The following is a 27,174-nucleotide window of genomic DNA, read 5'->3' on the forward strand; positions in this document are numbered from 1 at the left end:
GCCCCCCACCCCGGCCAGCCACCCCTATATATTGTTTAGCATGACGTCAGATGGTATGGAATACCCCTTTGGCCAGTTTGGGTCAGCTGTCCTGGGTCTGTCACCTCCCAGCTCCTGCTGCACCCCCAGCCTGCTCGCTGGCAGGACAGAGCGAGAAGCCGAAAAGTCCTTGGCCTGGTGTAAACACTGCTCTGCAACAATTAAAACATCAGCATGTTATCAGCGCTCTTCTCATCCTAATCCAAAACATAGCACCCTACCAGCTACTATGAGCTACTTAACTCTGTCCTAACTGGAACCAGGACACGAGGTGAAAGCGCTCATCACAACATTATTACGTGCCGTGGTGTCAGCTAGCTGGATTGCAGGTTTTATGGTGGTCCTCCAGCTGAGTGAGTTCATCAGTGAGTAAAAACAACTAACCAGCAGCCAAACCACAGAAGTCTTTAAGTATCTTTTCTGTGTGGAAACCAGCTAGAACAAAAATGGATGAGCAAAGTTGAAATCCATAAGCAAAGGTCAAGAGGAAAGGGCAGCGCACAGCCCGCTGTGCTCCAGCTGCTCCACACGTCAGGGAGCAGTCCTCAGCCCTCCATCCTGCCAGGCTGATGGCTGCTCAGAGCAAAGTTTGTGCATGGATTTTCCAAGGATCTGGGCACTGACAGCTCGTACTTTCCAGCTGAATCACCCTAAACAGCACTGAGCTCTTCTAACAAAGATGGACAAAAGGAGAAAGACTGAAGAACGGCACTATATAGGTAACTGAGAGATAAAACTCTGCTGAGCTTCTTCCTGTGAAATTCAAGTTGAGACGTGGGGAACAACAAAGCATCCCTTCTATGTAGGCAGTGCTGGATAGCCAGAAATTTCAGTCACTGGTCTTAGCCCTCAGCATTCAATTTCAGAGAAGCATTGTGACAGACTTGCTGCTGCTGTCAGTTTGTAGCAGGCCACTGAAGTTGATTAGAGATCCTCAGTGCTAATTGCTGGAGTGCCATTAGTTTAATCAGAGCCATGATGGTTTTCATCAGCAGAGGATCTAGCTTGCTGCATCTAGTTCTGTCCAGTCATTGCTGGTTTTCAGCCGGTTCAGTGTAAGGCTTGCAATTGCTGGAGACACCTAAATATTTTCATGCTGTAACTGGTGACAATGAGCATGCTACAAGAGGGCATTTTTGTGGTGACGCCTCGGGTTGGGCAGCCTGGCCAGGCCACCCCTCAAGCAGGAGGTGTGGGAGGACTGCGAGTGCCAGGACTGCAGGACTCAGCAGGGCTGGCTGGAGGCGGTGCTGCTCTGGGTCATGCAGCCAGAGGTGAAATGTCGGTGCTCAGCCCTGGAACAGGCCTGGTTTCATCTTCTCCCCAGGAGCAAAGCAGAAGCAGCGTAAGGTTGCAGTTGGGAGGCTCAGGAGATTTACTTAATCCCTGTAAATGGGAGCCCTGACTGTTTTTAGAAGGTGATTTATTGAGCTTCTTGGGACAGCATGCATATCAGTCTTCACAAAAATGGTCGTTGGCAAGCACCATGATTAATGCATATAATATGAAGAAAAATGGCTAAATCTCAGCATGAAGTAGGGAAAGAACTAGTGACAGTAATTAGATGACTTAGAAGCCTCCAAATTAAGCCTGGATGTGATGAACTTCATGGTGTGGTAGCTGAAGAATTGGATTAAATAGTCTTCCAGCCATTAGCAGATAAGACTGAGGACCTGGTGGCTGTGCAGGAAACATGAAGCTTTGAAGGTCCTTGGTTATGTTTGAAGTAGCCAAGTGTTAATCTGGTATCTTGATAAACTGGAGAAATGGTCTGAAAAAGGATGAAATCTGAAGGGGAACCAGTAAAGGTTCTCTGCACTGTGGTGTAACCAGATGGGGAGAGCTGACTGCAGCTTTGTCTGCCAGAGGCAACCGGGGCTGTTGCTGATCATGGCTGAGTTCACGCCAGAAGTGTCGTGGTGTCTCAGAGAGCCAAAGTACCATCCCACGAGGCACAAGCAGGAATACAGCTTAGGAGAACAGTGAAAATGATTCTTTTTAACACATGTAGAGTTTATATTGTGCATATGCAGAGCTGACTGTGTCTTGAGGTGACACCAGTCTGTTTTAGCCATTTTTTCTACATTGTTCTGATTTGCAAAGGAACTGCACTTAAGTCCTGAAGGTATTGGTAAAAAAACAAGCCATCAAAAAACAAACAAACAAACCTATCGGCTGTAAAAGCACCACAGGAATTTGGGGAGCTGCATTATTTGTCGCCTGAAAATCTCTCCCCACCTGTTTCTTTATTAAAGGTTGTTGTTAAAGACTGAGCCCACAAAAATTTCTGCAATGTGTGCAAACAATTTTCTCTTGGGGGCACATGCAGATGGATATCTGGTTTCCACAAAAATGCTTGTTCACATTTTGGTGAATGTGTTTACGGAGAATCAGGTTGTCTTCAGATAGGTTTTCATTGGCTAATTTCAGTGGTGGTTTACTTCGGCAGTATTGCTGCTACTGGGCACGGGTTGCAAGATAGATTGCAGCAATCATCTTTTTCATTTGAGTGAATGCTACTTGTTTACATCCCCAAATATTTCCTATTAGTGTACATTCATTAATCTATCAGAGTAAAGGATTACTCTAATTTCCCTCTCATTAGTTATGTATATCATTTTCACTTTGCAATCTTGGAATGTAAATTTATAGTTTCAGTTTTATATGCAAAGAGCAAAAAGATGGATGTCTGCAGTATGTAACTCACTCTGATTTGCTAAATATATTTACTTAAGACAAGGCAGCCTAAGCACTTAAGTGCCTTGCTGATGATACTGTTGAGATGGAAAAATGAAACAATAGCTTTGCTTCTGTTTTGACTGAGATGGGGAAGGGTGCAGATACCTTGTGTGTCTAGAATGTAAACTTAAAGGAAAAACCTTAACAAAATTTGGGGTCCTATACTTAGAAAAACAATCAGTCTTTCATCCCGCATAGATGCGCTGCGTGTGGCAAGGAGGTGGGCTGAACAGAAAGAAGCAGCTCTAAAAGGTTGTTCCGTAAGGTGGTCTCATACATGGTTTGCAAATTTTTGCTCTGCAAAGGACTGGGTTCAAAGGCAGCCAGAGTAGACTCAAACCACTGGCACCAAGGCAAATAAATTACCCCGTCTGCACCCGTGCAACCTGTGCCTCAGACAGCGTGTTTGAAGTGGAGACAGAGGAGCAGAGAGACAAGCGGCCAGGGTGGAAGGCAGGTTCTGTCAGCCCTGAGGAGCTGTTACCTGTCCATGTGTATCAGCAGCTGCTACGGGGAGCTGGCAGATGGCCGTGCCACAGCGGATGAGAGCAGGAGGCTGGGCCTGGTCGGTCGGGGCTGCTCCCCATCACAAAGGGGACGATGGCTGTCACGCCTCACACACGGGGCTCCTGCGCTCAAAGCCAGTCTGCTGTGGAAAGGACAGGCCATTTGGCCTCATTGTCGAGGATTAATCTCCACATAATGTAAAACGCTGATTACATCAAAGTAAGAAAATAGTTAATGGGATGCCTAATGTAAAAAAAAACAGAGAGATTGTAATAGCTTCATGCATTTAGAAATTTGAGAGAGCTTAAAGAGTACTAGAGTTGCTGCGTAGATGCGCCGGGACAGTTTAAACACAGAGATTCATTTGCAGGCTACAAATCCCCGCAGTGACGGCATGCGTACGTCAGAGCTTGTGGCAGCTGCACCACTGCAGGTCAGGCTATCCTCAGGGAGCGGAGGCCAGGTGGAGGGCAGGGTGGGTGCAGGACCATCCTGCTGCCCGCAGCCTGCCATAATGGCAGTGGCACCTGGCACTGGGCAGAAAGCGTCATGGTTCGGGCAGCATTGCAAGGAGGAGTGGCGGAAGGGCAGCGTGAGCCGCGGGCAGTCCATGCTCTGGACCACACTGAAGCGTCCTGTCTGTGTCAAACCCACATGTGGCCCCAAGTCCTTGGGGTAAAGTGGGGGTCAGAAGCACAGGCGGCTGTGGAGGGCTGCGGAGGCAGGGAGGCACCAGGCTGAGGGTGGGCTAGAGGAGCTCCGGGTGAGTGAGGATGCGCGTCTCTGCCTGGGGACTCAGGGGCAGGCAGGCACCCGCACCTGCCGATGGTGTGCTGCAATGCTGACATGCCCAGCCGGGATGCAGCGGGCCTCAGGCCTGGAGTGGGCCCCACACCGCCGCTCCCCTTGCAGGGTCTCACTGCCTGCTTATGTGTCTCCCAGCCCGGGTGCTGGCCCTGCATCTCTCTGCAAAAGCCGGTCCCCTTGCTGGCCGTGCTCTCTACCTGGCAGTACTGGCTTTGGCTAACTCAAGCTGAAGCTGCCTCCTGGGGAGAGGAGAGAGTAAACAAATGGTTAGAAGGCAAGAAATATTTCAGAGTTGTCCAAAGTAATTTTTGGCTCTAGGCTCTTGCTGACCCCGTTCCCTGCTCGGATGCAAATGAGAAAGGACAAGGCTGAGACTTCAGCACTCTGTGTCCACTAAAAAGTCTGAACCAGTAGCAAGGAAACAGCTGAGAGAGTTTCCATTTCTGTCTTTCTGTCCATCTTTCCTGCTTAAATAGGAGATTTTGGTGAAGGCATGAGAATAAATAGGCAAAGCGGGAGCCTTCGTTCCTGTGAGGTTAAACGTCAAATACCAGGGCTTCTTGTTCACTGGAAGAGCTTAGAGACTTGCAGTCTGAACACCTCACAACACTATGGTGTTATTCCAAAGCAGCACACATCACTCACACTTATTTCTATGCAGACCCTCCCAGGGCGCAGTGGCTGGAATCATCAGAGGGCACAGTGAGTGCCGAGGAAAAGGGTGGCTGATTGCCAGGTGGCAGCAGTTCGGGTTTGAAGCAGAACAACAGATGGCAGTTTCACAAATGAGATTTAATGGAAGTGGAAGCAAGAGACTTGTGTGGTTTCCTTCAGTCACAAAGAATGCAGAGACGTCAGCCTCTCTCTTGTTTCCAGTTCAGCTGTGCCAGCTTGCTGAAAGAAATATCGCAAGTACAGTTATGCTGAGGAGACATCTGAAGTACCACATCTGTGTGAAAAAGCGCAGTGTACCCTTCTTTTTGGTCAGATCACCTCTGGACTGAAGCATCCGGATGTCCCCCAACCCACGGCAGGGTTGTTCATGTTTGGCCCCCAGAGTGGCACGCGGCACTGGCTGGGGGCGTTGGCGCCGAGTGGGGACATGCGCTCAGGTTTACAGAAAGCATAGTGACACTGCCAGTGGTGCCCTGGATTTGCGCTGCTGGTGTCAGCTCCGCACGGCAGAGCAGCCAGGATTAATATCCCAACTAAGGTCACTTCTGCTGTTGACTTGAAGCTTATGACTTGAAGGCAGGGTTAAAAGCAAGGACCAGGTGAAGAGCACTGTGAGGGTGAGGCTGTGCTGGGAGGTGTTCCTGGAGCTTTGTGCAAGAGACACAGAAAATTCTGCCAAGAACATAGCAAAGCAGGTGAGTGAGGTCCCGGCTGTGTCACACTGTGAGATAAATGGGCTTGAACTAGGCATTTATCTGTCATGCAGCCTGTTATTAAGCTTCATTATGCCCACTTCTGCAACAAACTAGAAGCATCAAGTGGTTTGGAATTGCTCATGCCTGTGCAGACCAGTTGTGCACAAACAGGAATCGTTATATATAAAGCACGCTGAGCGCAGCAGCAGTGGCCCAGGCCTTCGTGGTGCTTGTTGAGGGACACCTGGAGGTGATTGGCACCAGGATCCCCCAGGGACAGTGGGCTCATGGCATCGGGCAAGGCAGGCTTTGCCCTTGTTGGCAGGTGGCTATTTTTTGCTTGTGCTAACCTCAGTTCCCAGCTGCCCCGTAATAGCGATATGGCTGAAACATACAGGGGGGAGGTTGCTTCTCTCCTTTAAGCTCATGACATCCCTATGTCCTGTGCTTGAGATGACAAAGTCCCTCCCTTTTCTTCCCAAGAGAACAAATAAAAATTCTCCCCTAGATGTGATGGAGCATCTATTCCTTTCCAGGAATACATGTGCTTCTTGCAAAAAATAGCCTTTTTTCATTAACCTTTCCATCAGTGTGAAGGTAATATACATGCTGGTTCCCCAAAACAAAGCTAACGAAAGAGCTGTTTCCATTCAAAATGAGTTCAGTAAGTCTAGAATAGCTGTAATTAGGCCAATAAGTTATTAGGAATTTCTGGCAGTTCATCCGAGGACAGGAACTAGCCAGAGATCTGTTCTTTTCTTGCTGTGGTTTTGCTAAGAACCTTCCTTGTGCCAGTTATTTCTGACCAGAGTGTGGCAGATAATGGATAACTTTGCACAAGTGTTGCATTTGTCAAAGGAAATATCTTGATCCAAGGCCAGCTGTGCTTAGGTCTGCAAAAGTTATAACCTGCAGCAAGTTCTGCCAATGCCTCAATGCATTTCCTTCTACAAGCAGCAATTACTGCTAGTGATGGGTGTGTATGCATGTGTGGAACAACCTCCCACAACAAAACAAAACAAAAACAACACTATAGCATTTTCAAATGAAATACAAAAGCTGAAAATATTTGCCAGAATCTTGCTATGACAGAAATAAGTCACCCCCTGGAAAAAAAGAAATGATGACCTTCTCTTTAATGGTCACTTGCTGTTATATGTAACATAAACTCTTGCTCGACCATTTACTGCTCCATAGTATTTATTATTTCTGATTTCTTCACCATTTGTGTTTAGATATGTTTACTTGTTCTCAGATCTCAGCTGAGTCTCTAACCCCACAAGCCATCTGTTTGCACTGAGGCCAAGACAGAACCTTTTTGACTTCTGGGGCTCTGCTTATGCATAGAGGTTTATTCCTTCAAGGCTTTTAATTGCTGGCTTTACACATCTGGGGAAAGCGTCTGTTTCAGGGAAACCTCTTCTGCATCTTGCTGTTGTTTTGGGTACGCCTTTTGGGATAATGGGGAAGCCACATGATGGAGCGGGATTCAAGCCTGGGGGCACACAACAATACAAAGTACAACCAAGGGAGTCAGAAGAAGAGGGGGACAGAATATGGGTGCCCAAGGTAAAGCACTTCGTAGGTGCCTCATTTCAAGGCAAATGCATTTCACAATTTGTGCACAGCCCTGAACATCTGAAGTGTTGAACGTGGAAAAATCAGGTGCGTCTAGAGTTACAAGCAGCCAAGCCATCTAGGTACACTGATAAAACCGCGCATGTTTATACCTGTGCTTGTTTTATACATAGGTAAAGCACCACCACGTTGTAAAATCACAAACCTTCCCCTCATAAACTGGTGCTCTCAGGCAGAAATGAGACTTTGCTAGAGATTTGATAAAGGGTGCCCGTATAGGTGGCGGATGGGGAGCTTGCCGCGCCTAGTGTTCTCAGTCAGCCATTTTTCGTGAGCACTTCCTCCAGAAGGGGAAGGAGCGATGTTCCTTCTCACTTCCCATGCACGTGAGCTGCCAGTTCTGAACTCCCCATGCTGCATGTGGTTCATCATCATTCTCCTATTCCTCCATCACTCCCTCCTTTCTGTCCTCCAGCCCAAACATAACTTAGCATTCTTAAGGAAAATGCAGACCTTCCCCATTTTAGTCACACCATGTCTGCTTTGTCTTGCTCATACCACTTCTACCGCGAGTGCTGCTCGGTTCTGCGTGGTGCCCGCTCTGCAGCCCTGCTCACTAAGCAGGAGAGTGGGGCTGCTGCCAGCACGGCTTATTGGCCCCAAGTCTGGTCCCCTACCTCTTCTAAACACTCCTCACAGCCTTCTTCATGATCTCCCTTCAGTTTCCCAGAGATTAGATTTGTATCTCTGAGGAAGTTCCCTGTCATAGTACTGATTTTTTCTTTGTTTGAAAGAGAAGGAAATTAACTATTTTTTTCCTTTTTTTGCCCAATGTCATGAAATTTTCATTTCACAAAAATCAGATTCAGCGTGCACTCCCTGTGTTAGAAGCAAAGAAACAGACAGACCTTGCCTTTGTAGCTGTGAAATGGGCAGGTCTTTGCATGCCTGCAAACATCTGCTTGGGCTGGGATCCTTCAGTGTCAGTTATGACATGGCCTAGCACTGCGAGGCTGGGCTTGTTGCTTTCTCCAGGGGAATAAAGTTCGTTGCACAAGACTGGGGAAGGACTTTAATTTAGGAAAAACACTTCAGCCCATCACTCGCTTGTACTGAAGTCAGAAGTTAGGTGTGTCCCTGCATTAAGCATGTGGGGTTATTGCTTGTTTTTCTTGGTCCGGTAGTGTCAGGAAGCTGCACTTACCTGAAAACATTTTGGGAAAGCAGTTGCCCTACGGTGTCTCCTGTCGTGCTGCGATGATGGCACTGAGCTGGGCGTGGGGCTCAAGCACCCCAGCAGTGCTACCCCATGGGCTTGGGGTGGCGGTTGGCAGTCCTGCGCATTCGCAAGTTGCAGGACACCTCCAAGCTGTTGCATGTACTTGCGCTGGAGCTTTTTGCTGTTTTACACAGCTTTGCTTTTTCAGCACGGGCTTTCTGGGGAGCAGGGCGACCCACACTGTGTCCTTTTTTCCCCCTCGCTCCAAGGGCAACCCAGCACCCACCCACATGTGCTGCAGAAAGGATCTTGACTGTTAGTCAGCACTGGTCTGCGATGGGCTCCCTGCATTGGCTTGCAGCGAGGCTCCCTGTCATGATGCTACAGCTCGGTGTGAATTGCTGATGGCTGCTGGAGAGCCAGCCTGGAAAAATTTTACAGTGCTTTTGTTTGGTATGTGTGCTGTCAGCAACCTTTGTGTTAGGCGCAGGCCCTCTGATCCTGCGCAAGCAAATCTGCACGCAGTAACCAAAGGAAGTGGATGAGTGCTTAAATTCATTGCTGCCTGAACATCCATCATAAATGTTTAATTTTTATTTTTTTATTTATTTTTTTTAATTTCCCATTGAAGGGAAAGGTGACAACAGTACGTATGTTTTCCAAATCTTGAAAGCTCTAGGAGGTTACTCTTCCATGTACTTCTCACATACTGCTTGAATGGCCTTGTCCCATGGTGTCTACTTGATCTCAACAGTCCCCGGAGTTGTTCTGCTAGCAACTTGCTTGTCGCTAAAGCAGGAGTGGTTCACTGTTACATGAAACCTGTGCTACAGAGGGATAGGCGTTTACTTCAGTAGCCCCCCTTCACTTCAATGGAAACCCAGGATTTTCTCTGGGAGCCACGTTACCTTCCCATAGCCTTGGGAGCGGCACTGAAACACTTCAGAGGTGGAAACATCAGGTAGGAGAGGGAAAGGAGTTGCAGGGAAAAGGGTTTTGAAAGGGCAACGTTTCCTGCTGATATTCAGAAGAAGGATACAGCAGCATCTTCTCTGTGCATGTCCCTGGCACAGCATGTGAGCTGCCTTGAAGGAGCTTGACTCGGACAGAGGCAAATTTGTATTGCGCCAGCAAATCCTCTGAACAGAGTGGAAATGTGGATCGTTTTGTAAGTCATCTAGCGCCAAGGCTGAACAGGATTCCAATTCTAATGAATTGCAGGCTGATTTAGAATAAAAAGACAAGAATTTATTCCAACTCATTATATTATGACTAAACTAACTTTTCCTCTATCAAGCCCAGATACAAAATCTTCTGAGTCTGGATGGGAAGCATGTATCGCCATGTCCTCATGGGTGCTGTCCAGAAGTGCCTTGTGCTCGGGGGCTGTGGTGTCCCACAGAGCAGGATCCCCGATGCAGAGGAGCAAAGCTCATTACACCTGTGCCAGTCTGCACCGCTATTACTTGGGCTCCTTGACAAAGTTCATCCATAACTTGCTGATGGAGTCACCTAGTTCCGGTTACTGCCAAATTCTAATAACCCTTGTATGTACTAGGAATGCTACGTTGCCACTGCAAGATTGAACTGCACCTTAACAACAAAAAAAGGCATGTTGAGCTGTGGACTCGTTAGCTGTGTTTTCTGAGAATGTACCTCTCGTTACCCAAAAACCAAAGGTGAGTTGTGGGCATTTGAAGGCAGGAATTGGCATGTACTGGGTGCTGTGCTGCTGCTGTAAGGGCCAGGGCCCTGTCCTGGCAGCTAGCATCATACCACGCAGGCGGTGTTGGTGTTGGTGCAGAGTTTGTATAAAGACTTTGCTCTTCTGCAGTTTTCAGGACAAACACCCACAAAGTCTGCAGGACAAGAGTGGATCAATTAGGCAGAAATTTTTAGTTCTTTGAGTTTAGGTTCATTGACAGAGTTGCTTTTTTTCCGGTGCAATCAAAATAAGCCTGGCAAAATCTGCCCCTATTTTCTGTACAAAAGCTGAGTGCTCTGTTAAACAAAATAACAAACTATGAGCTTCTATACTAACTAAATAGGGCAGCTGTTGTTGGAGTGGTGTACCAGCAACATCCTTTATTTCTTCTCAGAAAGGAGCTCCTGTGTTTCGCAGAGCTCTCCTCTTATCTGTGCTCATCTGCACCTGATGCATCTCATAAAAATGCAGCAGATTTCAAATTTACATATATTATTTTATAATTGCATGTGTCCAAGTCTAAGCCGCTAAAAACATTTGTGTTCAGATGGTGTCTTAGAGAATGCAGTGACAGTCACAAGAGATTTTCTGAGATGAGGAGGTGCATTTCTTTACAGCATGGGGGTGGGAACCTGAACATGAGCGAAGATTAAATCTTTCTACTGTCCACAGAAAGGATGGCTAGGATTCCCCATCTCCTTCCCATAGCTACAAGCCTATTCTATTTTTACACTGTTTTTTTCTGCATGCTTTTACCTTAGGTGCACTTCAGTCTCCTTGGACAAGCACAGACTCTTAATGAAGGGATAGGGTTTTCATCATGTCTGTTAAGAATTGCCATGCTAAATTTTCCTTGGCAGCTGCAGGAGAGAGAGGGAAGCATATGTGTGTGTGTTAGCAAACCGTTCTGCACAGGGCTAAAAGCGTACCTCCCCATGTTTCTTTTGCAATGTCTTAGGTCTGGTGAACAATCAGGAACGTTTCTTAAACAAAACTATAATGAAAACGTTTGGTTTTCACATCATAATATTGTGCAGAGGAAATGTGACTCCTTTCCTGCTCTTTTAACTTCATTGTCTTGCATCTTCCATGGTTTTTCTTTGTTTTTTAAACTCTTGCCTTTGTGTTGGTACCTGTCTGAACAGTTGCCTCAGGTTGCACATCACATCCTGAGCAAGTTTTTGACAGCTTTGTGTGCGGCTGGCACAGTACATGTGCTGGGGCTGGAGGCTGAAGGGCATCCCGGCTGCACTAGCTCTGTTTCCGAAGAGAGTTAAAGCCCTGGCCGAGGAGTCCTGCTGTGTGGTGGGACATCACCAGCACCAAGGCAAGGTGAGGGGGTGTCCCAGCACGGGGGGCGAGTCAGAGCCAGGCATTAGTCCAGCATTTCTGAGTCGGGCTCCTGGGGACCCCCTGGGCTCAGCCCTCCCACCTGGTGCTACTGCTGTGTTTTCGTGGCCTTGCCTGCGTCTGGGATGGCGTTTGCTACAGGTTAGAGGGTGTTCGGATGCTCTTCCGTTGTCAGCAGGTTGAAGTCACCCTCTGTACTTCACCTGTAGCTCCCACCAGTCAGTTAGGACCCCTTACATTTACCACTGCTTTAAGGATACAGGGAAAAGTAGTAAACTGAGTCTTCGGTCAAAAGACTGCTTATGCAAACAAGAACGTTTTCCTCGGATTCAGTGCCTGGGTAGCATCCTTGCTTATTGCATTTGTAATAAAATTGATGTAACTACTTTTTGCTCAGTTATTGCTTCACAGACAGCAGAGCTGTGAGAGTTAGCTGGGTTATTTTTCCATTTAATCATTTATGGAATTGCTAATTAAATTCCAATTGCTGAAGCTTTATTAATGATAATGATGTAAAAGCCAGGAAAAAAAAAGCAGCTTTATTTTTCTGACTCAAGGCTGAATGTGTGGAACTGACCATTAGAAGAAAACTATTATTTCAGCGTTATTGAGCAATTCAGATCTGGAATTACCAAGAAGCATTTGGAATGCCACAACATCCTCCTCACACTTGCTTTTCAGTTTATTACCAAAAGCCATTCGCGCAACCTAGTTGGCAGACTGTCTTTAAGTGTTTTATAATTTAATTAACATCCAGAACTGTAATAAAGCATTTGAGTAAATGAAAGTAATTTTTCTTCAAGTGACTTGCAACACCGTATTCGCAAAAGGTTATGCAACTGTATTGTACGTTCTTTTTGACTGTTACATCAATTACTTGACTTTGGAAAGAACACTGCTAATCTAACAAAAATATATTGCTCGTAGTGAAGATACATTGAACAAACTAAATTGCTGAGCCATTTTCTGGATTGGCATAGCGGGCCATCAGCTTTCCTGGATGCTTGTTGCTGTGTCGTTTCCAAGGCTTTATGACTGTGCAGGATTTAATCCTGGTGATACTACCAGGTGAACTGCAAACCTCCTTTAGGTGTAAGCTTGTTACTTTGGAGCTGGTATTTTTCTCTGCGGTAAGGAGGAAGGGAGCAGAAGCATGAATGCTTGAGGAACCAAGAGGTCATAGTTCTACCTCCATCACCTCTCCCTGCAATCTCCAGAATGTCCCTTTCTTCTCCCCTTGTCATTTAGAAAACTGCCTAAACTAGGAAACAGGTGTGACAGCCACCTATCCTAGCACCCCATTTGTAGAAGTGAGCGGGAGGGGATGCTTAGGGAGAAATACAAGCACCAGAGCGTGTACAGTTCAGTTCTTCTACCTGTGCATACCCTTGCTGATTGCTCAAGACAGGGTTTACAGCAGCTGGATTTCACATTTAGATTACTGTGGGTATTATTGCTGACAGGCAATCAAGGGAGTATCTTCTTCTGGGCCTGTCCTACGTTGTTACCCATCACAGCATCCTCAGTGAGTGAATACCTCCATTTTATAACGTATCCTGCTTGTTTGCAAAGTGTGCCACCTTGAAGTTTCAAAACATGGAAGGACTTGGAGTTGACACCTTTAGCACATCACCTTCTGACCATGTAGACTGCCTTCTTTTTTCCTTTGTGTGAGCTTGGCCACCTGAGGGCAGCTGATGACTGCAAGGTGTTGTAGAACACTGGGGATATATCATAGTCACAGGAAGACGATTTCAAAAAAAAAATTTTTTTGAGAATTGAAAGTCTTAAACTTATCTTAGTGGTGAGAAGTATATAAAGAAACTCTGAAGATCACATCAATTAGTAAGGCCACAGTCTGGCAGTATAGTTGTATTGAAGCAGAGACCTTGGGTGCTGATAACATGGTCACAGAGAAGCAAGGTAAACCTCTTTTTTCCAAGAAACTTAGCCTAAATTTATGGTGAGACTCTTGAGGTCAGAAACAGGATCCACTTATCCTGAATGAAACAGCATCTGATATAGACAGTGGTGTTTTTTTCTCTCGCTCTATCATATTGTTATTTGAAATAATTATGTTTCTGCATGAAGTCTCTTCATGGTTCACTTCTACTAACAGATGCTGTTTCTGAAGCTAATTAGACCATGGAGTATGCCTGAATCGTACAGCATTACTGCAGAGTAAACACTTTCATCCTTCATTCAGAACAATAATGACTTTGCCTTTTCGTTTGCTGCAAGGAAATGACTGCTATTGGGAATGTGTAGAGGCCGTGCCAGGGGAATCCTTGAATACTGTCCTTGGACTTCTGGGGAAAATAGCTGTTGCCTTGCCATGGCTCTGTTTGTGGGGGTGTGAGGCTGAGGCCAGGACCTGAGGCTTGGCAATCTTACACAAACTAATTGACCATCTCTGGTCGGGCATGATGAGAGTATGCCGAGAAAATGGGAGCTCTTGCCAGTTGTTGTGGCACAGAGAACAGCAGCTTCACAGAAAAATCGCTTCCAATGTTTCAGATGTGTTGCTCTGATGAACTGTGGTCTCCAGGAGGTCTCTGGCCTGCCTTTCTCCATCCATGTATGTAGTGTTACAGCTCATGGGGCATCATGGTAATGCTAAGCCTTCCTTAAAACTCCAAAGGCTTTTGCACACTCGCTGTTTTTCAAAATATTTGACATGCCTTTGTCAAAACCTGTGCATCACTGGTGCCATACATCAAAGGTCTCGTTCATGTTGAAGACCTCTCTGAGGAGGCAGAGTGAAATTTGAAGGCAGAGAAATGATTCGTTTTGATCTGAAATGCACAAATGAGCTAAGAAGCAGGTAAAGTAAAACATTTTTTCCTCTGTAAATGGCATGGTCTATCTACTGCTGTCTTGGGCTGCATCCCCTTTCAGACCCTAGCTAATTATCTAATACAGCAGGTTATCATCAAAACACTTACTGTAGAGGAAATTCCAGCATCTTGACATTGTTATTCGTTCAGCGAGGGCAATCAGAGATAGCTGTGCAGGCAAACCAGCCAGAACAGCTGAAAGGTGGGTTGTTGCAAGGTCCCAGAAGACTAATGTGTCTGCTGTTGGGGGCAGCACCTGAAGGAAGCTGCTGCCCTTGTGGAGAGCATTAAGTATTTCCAGGGACTGGGAAATGTTAGCTGCGCAATAACGTTGGAGAACTTGGTGCTGGGAATTCACAAGCAGAGAAGCCAGAGGGAAGACGTAACTCCTGCAGCATGGGAAGCAGGGCTGTAGAGGAGCAAAATGAACCGCCCTCTGAGTTTGCAGTGTTTGGAGCAACAAGTTACAGGCTTAAACTGCAGGAGAGGTTTCACACGAGGTGAAAAGGAGCAGTGCCTGCGTTGTATCAACTAGAATAGCTGGAAGGAGGGAGGAACACGGCTGGCTGAGGGGACGGAGCCCCAACGTGCGGAGACCACGCGGCAGCCCCTGGAGACCCAGTCGTGTTTGGGCTGCGGCTTGGGCGAAGCAGCTGCCTGTCCCTGGCCACCCCAGCACCTCAGGATGCCAAGGGGCACGCACGCGATGCCCCCCATCACATGCGCAGGGGAAACAGCTTCTGCAAGAGCACGACACCGAATCACGGCAGCTGCTGGTGGCCTCTTCAAAATAAGCATTTTCTGTGTGCAGATGAGAGGGGAAGGCATCAAGCCAGCATGCATTCAGATGAGACAGGCGCTGCTTTCCCGCAGTGCTAATTGCAGCTCCCTTCGCTTATTTCATGAGGGATCTGAGACCCAGTCCCTGTTTCCTAGCTAATGATTTCATGGTGTCTCTCTGTGTGTATGCGTTGTCATCCTGGTAAAAGCGGCAGCCGAGTACCCAGAGGCAGAGTCCTGGTGCTTGGAGGTGCGCTGTGTCTTGCCTCACTGTGGGTACAGGCCAATGGTGTGTTAGCAACAGACTTTTTGGTCAGTAAATGAGGTTTATTTGAAATATTTCTAGTACCTGCCCTCTGCTTTCACCCATCCATTTTCAGGTGCAAAGCCATAAGCTAGAAATGCTTTCTGAGAGTGACCTGTTAGCACTTGCGCTAGAATAAGCTGTTTCCCCTTGAACTTTTCCAAAAGAGCATGGTGATGTGTTCTTGGGGTTTATCTGCTCTCTGCAAGGTGTCTTTAGGTATGCAGTTGCAGTTGCCACAGAAGCAAATTACACACAAACACTTGGAGCAAGGCATATAACTGACAGAGGACAAGTTATGCTAAGCTAACACAGAACAAAGAGCCTGTGCATAAGGGCCCATAGGCGTGATTGTTGTGAGATTGCTGAGCCCTTGCCCCACAGAAGGATTCCTGTGTTTTTTTCATTATGTTTCTTAACAGTACTTGTGGCAGTTTTGAGTACTTGATAAAGCATCTGGGCTTTTTTTTTTTTTTTTTTTTCCTTTTTGCAGCTCTCCATGAATTCCCCAATGACATCTTTACAAACGAGGACAGGAGGCATGGAGCTGTCATCCTGCACGTCCTTTGTGTAAGTTTTGTGACTGCATTTCTTTTCCTATCAGTTTGGACTGGATTTGGTATGTTTGCTGACAGTTGATACCGCTCCCTACCCACAGGGTTTTCTGCTCTTGCACACAGACATTCCCCTTCTGTTCTCAGTCATGGTTGAGAGTGAGTTTTAGTGACTCATCTGAGTATAGTGTTTAATGCTCTCTTCTTAGTTTTTTCACTAACTCCTAAAAGGCCAACCAACTGCAGCCCCTGAACGCGTGCTGTCAGCTGAATGAACTCATGCAAAGGGCTTTGCCGAAGCTATTGGGCAGCTGTGCAGTGTTGCCAGCGGAGCAGTGCAACCCCATGCTGCCAACTCCTCTGCCAGCCACTGCTGTGCAAGGGGATGCTCCCAGGTTGGTGGGACAAAGGAGAACGTTCTCTGGCACATGGGACATGGTGGGACAGCTTGGTGATGTTATCAAGTCCTGGCTGCTGGCTTTCTCGGGCACTCTCCAGAGGGTGGCATCAAACAAGTGTGCCCCACTGCACTGCCGTCTCGCTGATTTTTGACCCTTTCACTTGTCTTTATTATACTTGGCCAAATGCAGAGCTTAGAGACATGCTAAGTTAAACAACAGGCCCCCCCCCCCCAAAAAAAACTCTCTCAAAATATCTGAGAGCCAGAAAGGTTTTTTTTCAGTTTAAGACCCAAAGGGCCAAGGATTCTCCCAGCAGCAAGGTAGATGTCATCTCAGTGAGCGAGACTGAGATGCCAGCATGGTTTGATGGGCCTGGAAGGACACTGCAAAACTTCTCATTTTTCCTGACAGGGATGGTGCCTGTAGAAGAACTGTATACGTGGAGCTTGAGTAATATTGTAATATAGCTGGAAAAATACTCTAGTCAGTCTGTAGTTTGAACCTCCAGAACTACCCCAAGTAGTTAAGTTGCTGAGGTGAGTTTTTTCTTCCTGAATATATCAAAGAAGTGATCATAACTTCACATTTGCTAGCTGCACAGTGGTCCTGGATTCATTTGGGAATTCTAGAAAATGTTGGGCTTCAAAGTTCAGAAATGTGCCAGCAAGATTTTAATAAATGCTATTTTTAAAATCTTACTAGTCAAAAAGGTGTGCAGTTTCAGGCTTGGAGTTGTGTGATCTCTGCTCCAAGTAAGTCATTTTAAATGGGGTGTATGGGCAAGGTCAAAATTCAAGGTACTGGAAATAAATTTACTTGGACGTAACCATGGTGTGTTAGTTCACAAGACACTGTTACAAGTCCATACAGGCAGCTGCAGTAATCTCACAGAAGGAAGCACTTTCCCTCCAGATCATTTTTTCAACTTTTGTTAGGTAGATAAAGACAATTCTTTTCTTTAATGTCTCCTAAATTTACGAAGAGCTGCCAGCTTGGTACTCCTCAAGGGGGAAAAGACATTCTTAAGCAGCAAAGAAAATACCTGCTTGTAATGAATATTTATATCTTATCTTATAATTTTTAGTCAACTTAAATGAGCAGTCACCATTAACTATGTGCAGTGATTCATGGTTTCTCTTTAAAGATAAATTAGATTGTATTGCATCATGTAATGTGAGTGCTCTGTTATGATCTTATTTCGGCTAAACGGCTACAATAAATTGTTGAGTAACATCACTATTGACTTTGGCAAGCCAAAGGCTTTCAAGGTTCTGTGGGAACAGTTAGCTTTTGGATGTTTTGGAAAGCAAACCCTGGACCTAAGCTGGATTTTTTAGCACCCACAAGAATACTCCCAAAAAATCCAGATAAACCATCTCTCAGAGTTGTGCCCTGCTGCAGCTAGTCACCCGGAGCTGCTCTGTGTTCAGTGGAGAGAAAGACATCTTCAGTGGATCTTCAGCTGCCCCGCTGTAGGTGTGGGGTAAAGGCCACAGGTTGGGTTTCACCTGCCTGTCTGTGGTCCACTCCACAGGTCCTCCCCTACCCCTGTGCGTGCCCCACTTCAGCTGTGAGCCGCAGGACCACCGGCTTCTAAACCACCACGGCCACCATGCATGGGCAGCTTGAAAAGCCCTGCGCCACCGGGATCAGGCTTCCGCATTGTGCGGGCTCTGTGCCCTCCTGGTGCCAACTGCCAGACTGGTGCCCTTCTCCAAGGGCCTGGTGCGGAGCTTGCGGTTGTGTTTAAATGGCATGGGAAACAGTACTCCTGGGATTAAGTGGTTCTCAGTGAACAGCCATGGAGAAACGTCCATGTGTCCCAGGCAGCCTTGGCCTGCTGTTTCCTAATTTCAGAACGTTTGTCAGTTTTACTGTCACAGTCAGCATGTTGCGCTGCGCCTTGTGTGGTACTTCACACACGATGTAACGTGCATCTTGGCCGATGGGTTTTATTTGTTTGTTTGCATGCTGGATGCTGATTATTTGTTTCTCTTGCAGTGCTCGTAGCCTCACACGGTTTTTGTGTTTTGACATGGAAAGGTCACTCTTGATTGGTTGTTAATGCAAGAAGCTGTATTATCTGCTCTTAATCTGTATGGCAAATGTGTAAACCACATCATGAGGTCTTGGAAAATACTGGTACACAGTTTGTCCCCTTGTAACTCTACTGTGGGTAATACAGAAAAGTGTTACGAGAGTTTTTAAGAAAAGGCTTAAGTGCTTATAGTTAAATTCATCTTTGTATATGAAAAACAGCTAGCAGACTCTTGTGTAGCCACTCTAAGCAAAATATGATGATTATAGTAGCATGCTGTTGCCTTGTAAACTTGTGTTTCTTAGATTTCAACACAAAAATTATTAAAAAAAAAACGAGTTACAGGAATAAGTTTATAATGAGACCATTAAAAATGAGGGTTGCTAAAGTCAATCTTAATCTCAGTGGAATCTGTTCCTCAACATGTGTTTTTCCAGGCTTTTTAAAAGAGGCAAGACCTGGACTGTATTTTTTCAGTATTAGTAGCAGTGAAATCACACAGTATTCTCATACAGTTGAGTACATGAACTGTGAATTGGGCTGTTTTCCAGTCTGTTTCAAATTATGATTTCGGCTTCATAATTGCTCTCAAGATAGTTTATTTTTCCACGGCCTTTTTGTCAGCTCTGAACAAGCTGAACATACTTTAACATATAACAAAACAGATTTTTGAGGACTGAAAATCAAAGGTGAACTACCTGCTTCAGAATAAAAGGAAAAATCTGTTTTTAGTAAGAACTAGATGTAAGCATCTGTTGTCCCAACAGAACCATGTCCAGTCACTTCCCCTCTAGCAAGCAGATGCTTCAGTCCCTCAGTGCGCTCTGGTTCCCCTCAGCAGCTTTATTGGCTCTGAATAATGCGGCGGGTGGAATGGATGATCCCTGCCCAGCTAGCAGGACTGCCCATGGGCTGTCCTGTCCAGAACCCCACCACAGACAAGTCCGCATTCAGTCGGGCATGCTCCGCGACCACGCGGCTCCAGGCAAGCCCTCAGCTGCTGAGGCTGTTGGAAGGCATACAGCTCGTGACCGCGGGCGTCAGCTGAGAATTTTCCCGGTGTCTTTCTGCCGTGAGCCGTGAACTTGTGAATCCCCAGGACAAACTTTGCTGTCTTTGGCCCTGGTCCAGCCTGTTGGATGCAATAAGAAGCAGAAAGAACAATGTCAAATGCTTTGTCTCCTCTTACTGTGGAGTATCTGTAACCTATCATCAAAGAGAGAACTGATATTTTGAAAAAAGACGACTGTCAACTTTTAGCAACCTGCCTCTTTAGTCTTGATTGAAAGGGGTTGTCATTGTATTGGGGTAATCAATCTCTAATTCTGATTTTACCCTCCAGCAATTCAGTTACCAAATGTCTGATCAAATTAGAGCATGCACAGAACTGCACTTTGTAGGAAAAGATGCAGACAGAGCTAACTGTCTCTGCAAGTTTGAGGAGACCGGGCTATAAAATCAAAGGGACTTTGTTAAACTGTTTTTATTTATTTTACTAAAACCTTGTTCTCTTTCTCTCAATCCCCTTTTGCCAACATTTTTATATTACTTTCTAAAAGACATCAAGGTAAAACTTGTTTATCAAAAAAACAGAGAACCAGGGGTCAAATTGTATGAACTGGGAATTTTGGGGGATGCATTAAATAGCCTTTCAGGGGATTCCCAAGGCATCTTCCCCCTGTTGTTTAATGACAGTGAAAACAGAAAGTCTTACACCTCAGCACATCCTGCAGTGAGGCTGTGAAGAATTACTTAACATGATCTGATGCTTCACAAAGATGATAGTAACTCACTAAACACTTTAAAAACCTAAGAGCAACTGGGCAGGAGCAATTTAGCAATAGTTTTAGTCAGTAGAAATGTAAAACACTTCAAGAGGAAAGTGGGCCAATGAAAATGTACTTCTGGTTTGGAGCTAAAATGTTTAATTTTCCCCTAGGTAGTTCTTCAGAGCTCATCAGCTGATTGCTTCACTGCTATTTAATGATTGTCATGTCCTCTCTGAGAAGAGGGCATGTTATCACAAACAAAAAAATCCCCACTAAATCACTCATTTGCGATGTTCAAATGGGAGGGAACCAGGGTCTGGCTTTTTAGAGTCCATTGCTGTTCGTTACTAAAGGATTAAACATAAAGCCTGCAATCTGGGAGTGTCCCAGTACTTGAGAGCTTCATTTTGAAATCTTAACGTTGTCCCCAAAGGGATGCAGGTTTCTAGATGTTCTCATAGCATTTGACCTTTTTTGATTTGTTCTGGTGGATTCATGCTGATGCCTGTGTGGACACTCAGTGATAGGCACCCAGTACCTCCAGAGCCAGGGGCGGGAGATGGTATCACCCAGGCACTTGTAAGGTGAGTGCTGGCAGCAGAAGGAGGGTTTGGGTGTCGCTGCGGGTTCCCCTGGAAGAGCCCAGGGGGATGGGCACTACCTTTCCTCCCAGCTGCAGACTGGTCCCAGAACGCACTGATCCCCATTTCATCGCAGTCTTGTGCATGGTGCAGTGTGACTTCCCCTTTTCCCAGTGCTCTGCAGTGCCAGAACACGAGCCGTCTGCATGTGCCTGCATGGGTGTGTGTGTTGGTGTGCAGCAGCAGGTGAGCTCCTGCCAGAGCCCAGGCATGAGTGGCTGCAGGGATGCTTCCTGCCTGCACCTGCAGAGGTTTGTCGGGGGAACAGCTCTGGGAACGGGCTGCACAAACAGGGCTTCCACCAATGGCTGCGAGCAGCTCAGAAAATTCAGGTCGCTCTGTACCTGTCCTGTCTTGCCTTGTTGCTGAGTCAGAGACCGGCCAGGTCGTGTTTCTCTGGCACAGAGATGTCTCCTCCTGCTGATGATTTTGTGGTGCCCTAAACATACTTATTTTACTGATAACATGCAATACAAAGCGATAGTTATACACAGCTTGCTGCTTATCACATCGTGGTACCACAGCCCAGTGCTACGAGTGAGCTTGGACTGTGTGGGTTTCTTGTTTGGTTGTGTTTTTGTGTTGTGTTGTTTTGTTATTGTTGTTGTTTTTTAATTTCTGTTCATTAGTGGACTTCTAGGTGGTTTTTGTATGTAGTCAGAATTAAGGAAAGCTCTGTGCTTGGTTGCAGTGGTTCCAGTGAAGCACTATGGTGCAAGGTGGCATGTGCATTATTTATGACAGGTTGTCATTTTGGAGGTGAAGCAGGTCAGATTGGCAAACAAATTTCATATTAAAAAAAAAAAAAACAACAAAAAAAAACAACACTAGTTAACTCTAGTTAACTTCTCAGGAGAACCATGCCCTATACATTCTTTCCCAGAGAAATACAGAACCCGTTGACGGAAAAAATAATAAAGCTCAACTCATCCAAGCAACTAGTATTGGGGGACACAAAAGACCTGAAGTTTGAGCTACAAGAACAGCGACACAGTGGTGCTCTGCTTGTGACGTTTTCTGTCAAACTTGATTCCTTTACTGAGGATGAGTATTACTCCATTTTAGAATAATCTCTAGAACTGTAGCTAAATTGATCCTAAATTCAGCCTGATCATGAGAATATAGGAAAAATATGAACAAGAATTATGTACAGATACTATTTTTATGATAGACAAGCTGCTAAAAAACAAAAACAAAAAAAAACACAGAATAGATCTTTATATAGGCCAAGTCTGTGTAAGCTGTCCTGGCTATTTCATGAAGTAATGTGATATAAAGCAGATTTCCCAAAACAAAGATGTAGGGATGAATATCTCTCAGTTGTGACATCTTTAACTGTTCAGAACAAACTTTTAAGTAGAAACGTAGGTACGTATCTGAGCCTTGTAGGTAGGGGACCTGTGTTTGGTACCTCCAATCACGTGCTGTGTCTGGAAAATATATACAGATCTTTCTTCAATTTAATGCTGCTTCAGGCTGGAAGTCTATCCTTGCCTTTTCAGCACCCATTGGATGGAACAGAGATGGAATTGTGTTGGGGTGGGCAATGGCTGCTAGCACTGGCTGCCTGGGGAGGGTTGGGTAATTAGGCTAGCGTGGTTCGGTCCTTCAGCTGGAAGGTGACTTGGCACGTGGCTGACAGAGCTTGCAGTCATACGGGGCTTGGATGGGAGTGGAAGAGATCAGCTGTGAGGCAGGACAGGTCCTTCATCCTCTGTCCCTTGGCACAGCTCAGCTGCCAGGAGGAGTCAGGAAGGTGCTTTCACCACTGCTCATCCCAAGGCTTTTGCTCCCATTCTGTAAATCTTCTGGCAGGCACCTTCAGTCTGTCCATAGCAGCTTCTCTGGCTTGGGAGATTGTTCTCCAAACATCTGCTGAACTGCCTCATTGCTACCTCATTACCCTCTAAATCCTCAGTGCTACCTCATTACCCTCTAAACCCTCAGTGTTCCTGTACCACAGTGCCCTAAAATATATTTGGCTGTGATTGAAGAGGTGGTCAGCATAATTACATATCATACCAACCAAAATTTTATTGTTTCCTTTTGATCCCCCCCTACTCTCGGAGCGAAGCTGCTGCCCTCTGCAGCGCTTAGACGTTCCTGTGGAATGTTCCTGGCTTTCGCTCAGTAAAGGAAGCTCTAATGGAGACTGGTGCAGGAAATTCAAAGGGATGCTGGACAAACAGGAGCAATAATCACCTATGTCCTGAGCAGCAGAACACGTTTTTTGAGTAAGATGTTTAATCTACTTTCATGTAGAAATTGCAATTACTTCTCTGATGCTTGTTTATTTGAAGCATCATTTTAAAACCAATCCTAATGTAATACTTAATCTGGAATTTATAATCTTTTAATACAGGGTCATTATATTTCCGTCATTTTTTTAATGGCCTTTTGATGAGGAGAAGTGTCTGTTAATAAGGTTGCCTATTCAAAGATTTTAATGTCTTCTCTTTAGCCGAATGCGACCAAGCAGTGCTTGGGCTGAGACGTGCTTCTTGTCCTCCCCATCACCTCGCTCCATTGCCATTACACCTCTCGCCTCAGCTCTGCCCCAGCCCATCCACATTCCCTCAGGCCCTGCCTTTGTCCCCAGTAGCTGCTTGCAGGTGGAGCTGACTTCAGCAGTGCTGCCCTGCTGCCTTCCTGAGCCATGCGAAGCTTGCTTGTGTTTGTTGAAGGCTGAGGCAATGCGACCCCTTGGATTCGCATTGTTTCCAGCTTCTTTGCAATGTGAGCTCTTCCTTTGGCTCTGCCCAGCCAGGTTCACAGCCAGCTGGCTCACTGAAGCCCTAGTTGTGTTTAGGATTTAGGGAAGCTGTGGGGGTTTGCCCCTTTGCTTGTAGGGGAAAGAGACGAGTTCATTGATGTACAGTTGGCACTGCAGTGCTCACCTCCCTGTGTCACCCAGTGTCATCGCAGACACAGTCCAGGTGAGTGCTCCTAGGTGCCACCAGTGCTGGCTGGCACAGGGAAGCTGTGGCTCGGCGTCACCCCGCACCCCAGGTGAGTGCAGGTGTGCCTGTATGCGCCAGCTGGGAGCGCTGCGTAGTCACATGAAGCTGAGAGAGGCTGGCCAGCAGAGGAGCAAGCAGTTGGCGCAGTAACAGAGCCACAGCTGAACTTGGGTGGAAGCTCAAACCACCTAATTGGCTGCAAAAGCTTAAAGCCGTGCTGTTTGCATTTGTCCACATTTGACATATGGAACAGAGTTGCCTGCCCTGATGCTGGCTCTCTTCCTTCTTTCCACATTAAGTAGCCTGGACTGGTGTCTGAGCTATATCTTTACGAGTCTGACTTGCAATAAAATTTAATTTTTTGGGTGTGTTCCTGCTGGCCCAAACTCTAAACTTTCTTTTTGTTTATTAAAAAACAAACAAACAAAAACACTTTCAAGGAAGTAGTGTTTATTGTCATCACGTGTTCACTTACCAAAGGTAATTGCCAGTATTTTAGCTTGTGAACCAAGTTGTTTTCTCACAAGATACTCCATAGATTTGGACTCTTCATACTGTATTGCATTCAAGCCAGTTAAATTAGGAAAGACTCCCAGCCAGAACCAGAATTGTGACAACAATGAGGTCATTAAAAATAAATGCTGAAGCATGTAAGTCAGTATGGTTTCAGCCTGATATGTTCCATCAGCCTGGTGTAAAACTTGCTGAAGTCGCCCACAGCAGTCTTCCTGACTTAGCAGGCTTTGGTCAGTGCTTTCAGCAGGCATGGCAGCTTGGTGTTCCCCAGCACCTCCAAAAGGATTAGAGAAAGTGTGGCAGTAGTTTCTTCACATTCATTTTTCCACTCCTTCCTGATTTCAGTCCCCCTTTTTTACCTTTCCTCTTGTACCTGATCCTACAAATGCATAAGACGGAGTGGACAAAAGAAAATTCCATTGTCACCTTTTTGGCTTGTGATTGTACACTCTAAAAATCATTAGAATGCCATGAAACGTAGCTTTTTTGACACATGTATGGTTACTGGGACATGGGTATGCTTTCCTGTTATTGTTTGCATTGGAGATGATGCAAAATCACCTGTCACATCGTTTGAGCACTCATTTAAAAACTCTCAGAAGCATTTGCCTGAACTTAAACTGATGGACACCTTGCACCTGGTGTCTGTCCAGGCTGAAGCTACCTGCTGCATACCACGTCGTGTGCGGGAGTTTTTCACTATCTGAAAAAATAGTAGGAGCACAGAGAAAAAGACTGTGCACCATGTATTGAGGTAGATGATGAAATGACCTGATCTGGGGGGGGGCATGCTGTCTGGTTTTGGCTGTCTGTTTTCTATCTACCTGTCTTTGTTCAGGAGAACTTGGCTACCACAACCATAGCTGATTGCAGGAATCCCAAGCAACCATATGATGCCCAGCACTCTGTGACTGTAGATTATCAGATATATATCAAATATAGAGAGTGCACTCAATTTAGAGGGATGATGGTGTACAGATTAGTGTTCTTGAAAGGCATTGTTGTGCATTTGGGAAAGGAAAATGACAGCATGGCCCACGCAGATTAATATGATTAGCAGATTAAAAAATCCAGGCTGAAGTTGGGCACCTGCTATCCATTGTATTTCAATGGGACTTGGCCACTTAACTCTCACAGGCTGCTTCTGATCATGCTTCCTGTGATGCACAAGGTTTGTGAGGCATTTGCTTCCTTTACCTAATTAACTGTCTAGCACCGAATCTTCAAAATGGCATCAAAATCATCCATTGTGATGAAATTCCTAGCTCTAATCCTGAACAAGTATATTTGAATTATTTTTGAGCTTGAAAAGATTGTTTGGCAGAGATTTTCATAGAAATTATTGACTTTTTGCAGTAGAGTAATAATTAAATAATTAAGTTCTAGCAAGTTGATTATTTTATTTTTTTTTTTGGTGGGGAGTGGGTATTTAAACCTGTTCCTGGAAAATTGTAACGAGATCAGAAATGAATTGCGACGAAGGGCTGTGTGCACAGGGCACAGCTCCTAGTGGGGTGCTTCCCTACCAGAAGTGGGCGGTGAGATTGCAGCAGGAGAATGAAGAAGGAGCTCAAATGTCAATTTCTCCTGCCTCACCACGCACAGCACTTCGTACTCCTTGTTCCAGACACATCTGGCTGCTGCTGCGCAGTCTGTTCCAGGCTTATGTCCGGGGCCTCACCTCTCTGTTTACATGCACACAATTTAAGGATCTCTCACACGCATGCGCTTTTACATGCATGCAGCAATAAATAGACCTTTGCTGATACCACAGTCTGCTAGGAATGAGATCCAAGATGGTGAGGTAGCATCTCTTGCAACAGTTTTTTTGGCAGCTTGTGCAGATAGATTGTTTCTGGTTCCTCACGGGAGTGCCAAATAAAATAGATATGCTTCAGGCCTCGCACCAAGGAGTGCTGTAAGGGACAAGTGCTGGCCTGTCTTACAGGTCGTCCAAGGGTACAGTTGTCCTCTCCTCTTTCCCACTTCCCCTGTTGTGCAGAACACTTGGCTTTAAAACTCTGCTAGTTTGTCCCAGGTGATGTGCAGAAAACAAGCTCCTTTCCTCTTTTTCAGAACACTAGCATTTCAAAAGCTGCTGCTCCTCAATAATCCAGATTTTCACAGAATATAATCATAAAAAAGCTTTGCACTACACAACAGAGAGAAAAGTTAAGGGCAACTAAGCAATATCCAGAGATTTTATTTTTTTAATGTCGTTATGATAAAGTGCTGGCAGTTTCTGATGGCTTGGTAGAACTTTTAGATAAATACTTAATGATCTTTCTGTTAAATCCCAGAGGGCCCCATGAAGTTTTCGTACAAGAGAATCTTTTTTACAAATGTATATCAAAACAAGCCCAAGATAAGTTGGGACACTGCAGTTCAGTTTCTTTGCTTGACAGTCTCCAAACTCAACATTTTCTTTTCTCTTTTGCAGGCCATGTATATGTTTTATGCTTTGGCAATTGTCTGCGATGATTTCTTCGTCCCTTCATTGGAAAAGATTTGTGAAGTAAGTGTTAGAAATTTGTACTTGAGCTTGTGTGCTGTTTTAGCATCAGCTCTCCTTGAGAGCCCCAACATGTGATGATGGTGTATTTACTGTTGTCTTAGAGTGTTCCCCATGCTTTTTGTTTAGTTGCTCTGCACTGGCTGTGTCAGTTGGCTCAGCTTCATAGGTCTCGCTCGCAGGAGATGGGCTGCATGTCTCCTGGTGGGTGAACTTGGTTGATACTCCCTCATAAAAGTAGCAGTCTCCTTCCTCTTAAATAACAATTCCTATGTATGCATCTTACTGCTTCTTGAAAAATTGAGACAATGCATAACATAGAAAAAACATGTTCTCTGTAGCAGCAATTCCCAAACTCCACCTCACCCTGACCCTGCAGGCTCCTGTGACAATGCTGGCTGCAGTGCAGGTTTCCAGGCAGTGAGCCCAGCAGAGCCTGCTAGCTTGTCCTGTGCTCTGCCCTCTCTGTGGATGGAACTGTGCCCTGGAGGTAAGGACGAACCATTAGGGGCTGGGAGAGGGTTGTGAAGGTGTGCGTTGCCCATGTA

General features: G+C 45.7%; 1 protein-coding gene across 13 annotated transcripts in view; it reads left to right on the top strand.

Annotated features, from left to right (window-relative positions):
• The window catches only part of RIN2 (Ras and Rab interactor 2), a 344,774-nt gene that overhangs the window by 154,262 nt on the left and 163,338 nt on the right, over nt 1–27,174 (top strand). For 7 of the 13 annotated variants that reach the window (XR_013948440.1, XM_080584979.1, XM_080584959.1 and 4 more), the window contains exons 3-4: nt 15,729–15,805; nt 26,555–26,629. Coding sequence is in view for 11 of the 13 variants with exons in the window: in XM_080584979.1 (XP_080441105.1) it covers nt 15,729–15,805; nt 26,555–26,629 (152 nt within the window). In the remaining 2 variants the exon portion in view is untranslated. Of the gene's footprint in view, nt 1–15,728; nt 15,806–16,601; nt 16,727–26,554; nt 26,630–27,005; nt 27,117–27,174 lie in introns of all 13 variants that reach the window. The other 6 variants (XM_080584982.1, XM_080584981.1, XM_080584961.1 and 3 more) reach the window with 3 other exon arrangements.

Source organism: Anser brachyrhynchus (genome assembly GCF_964034855.1).
Source record: "Anser brachyrhynchus genome assembly, chromosome: 3".
Taxonomy (NCBI): Eukaryota; Metazoa; Chordata; class Aves; order Anseriformes; family Anatidae; genus Anser; species Anser brachyrhynchus.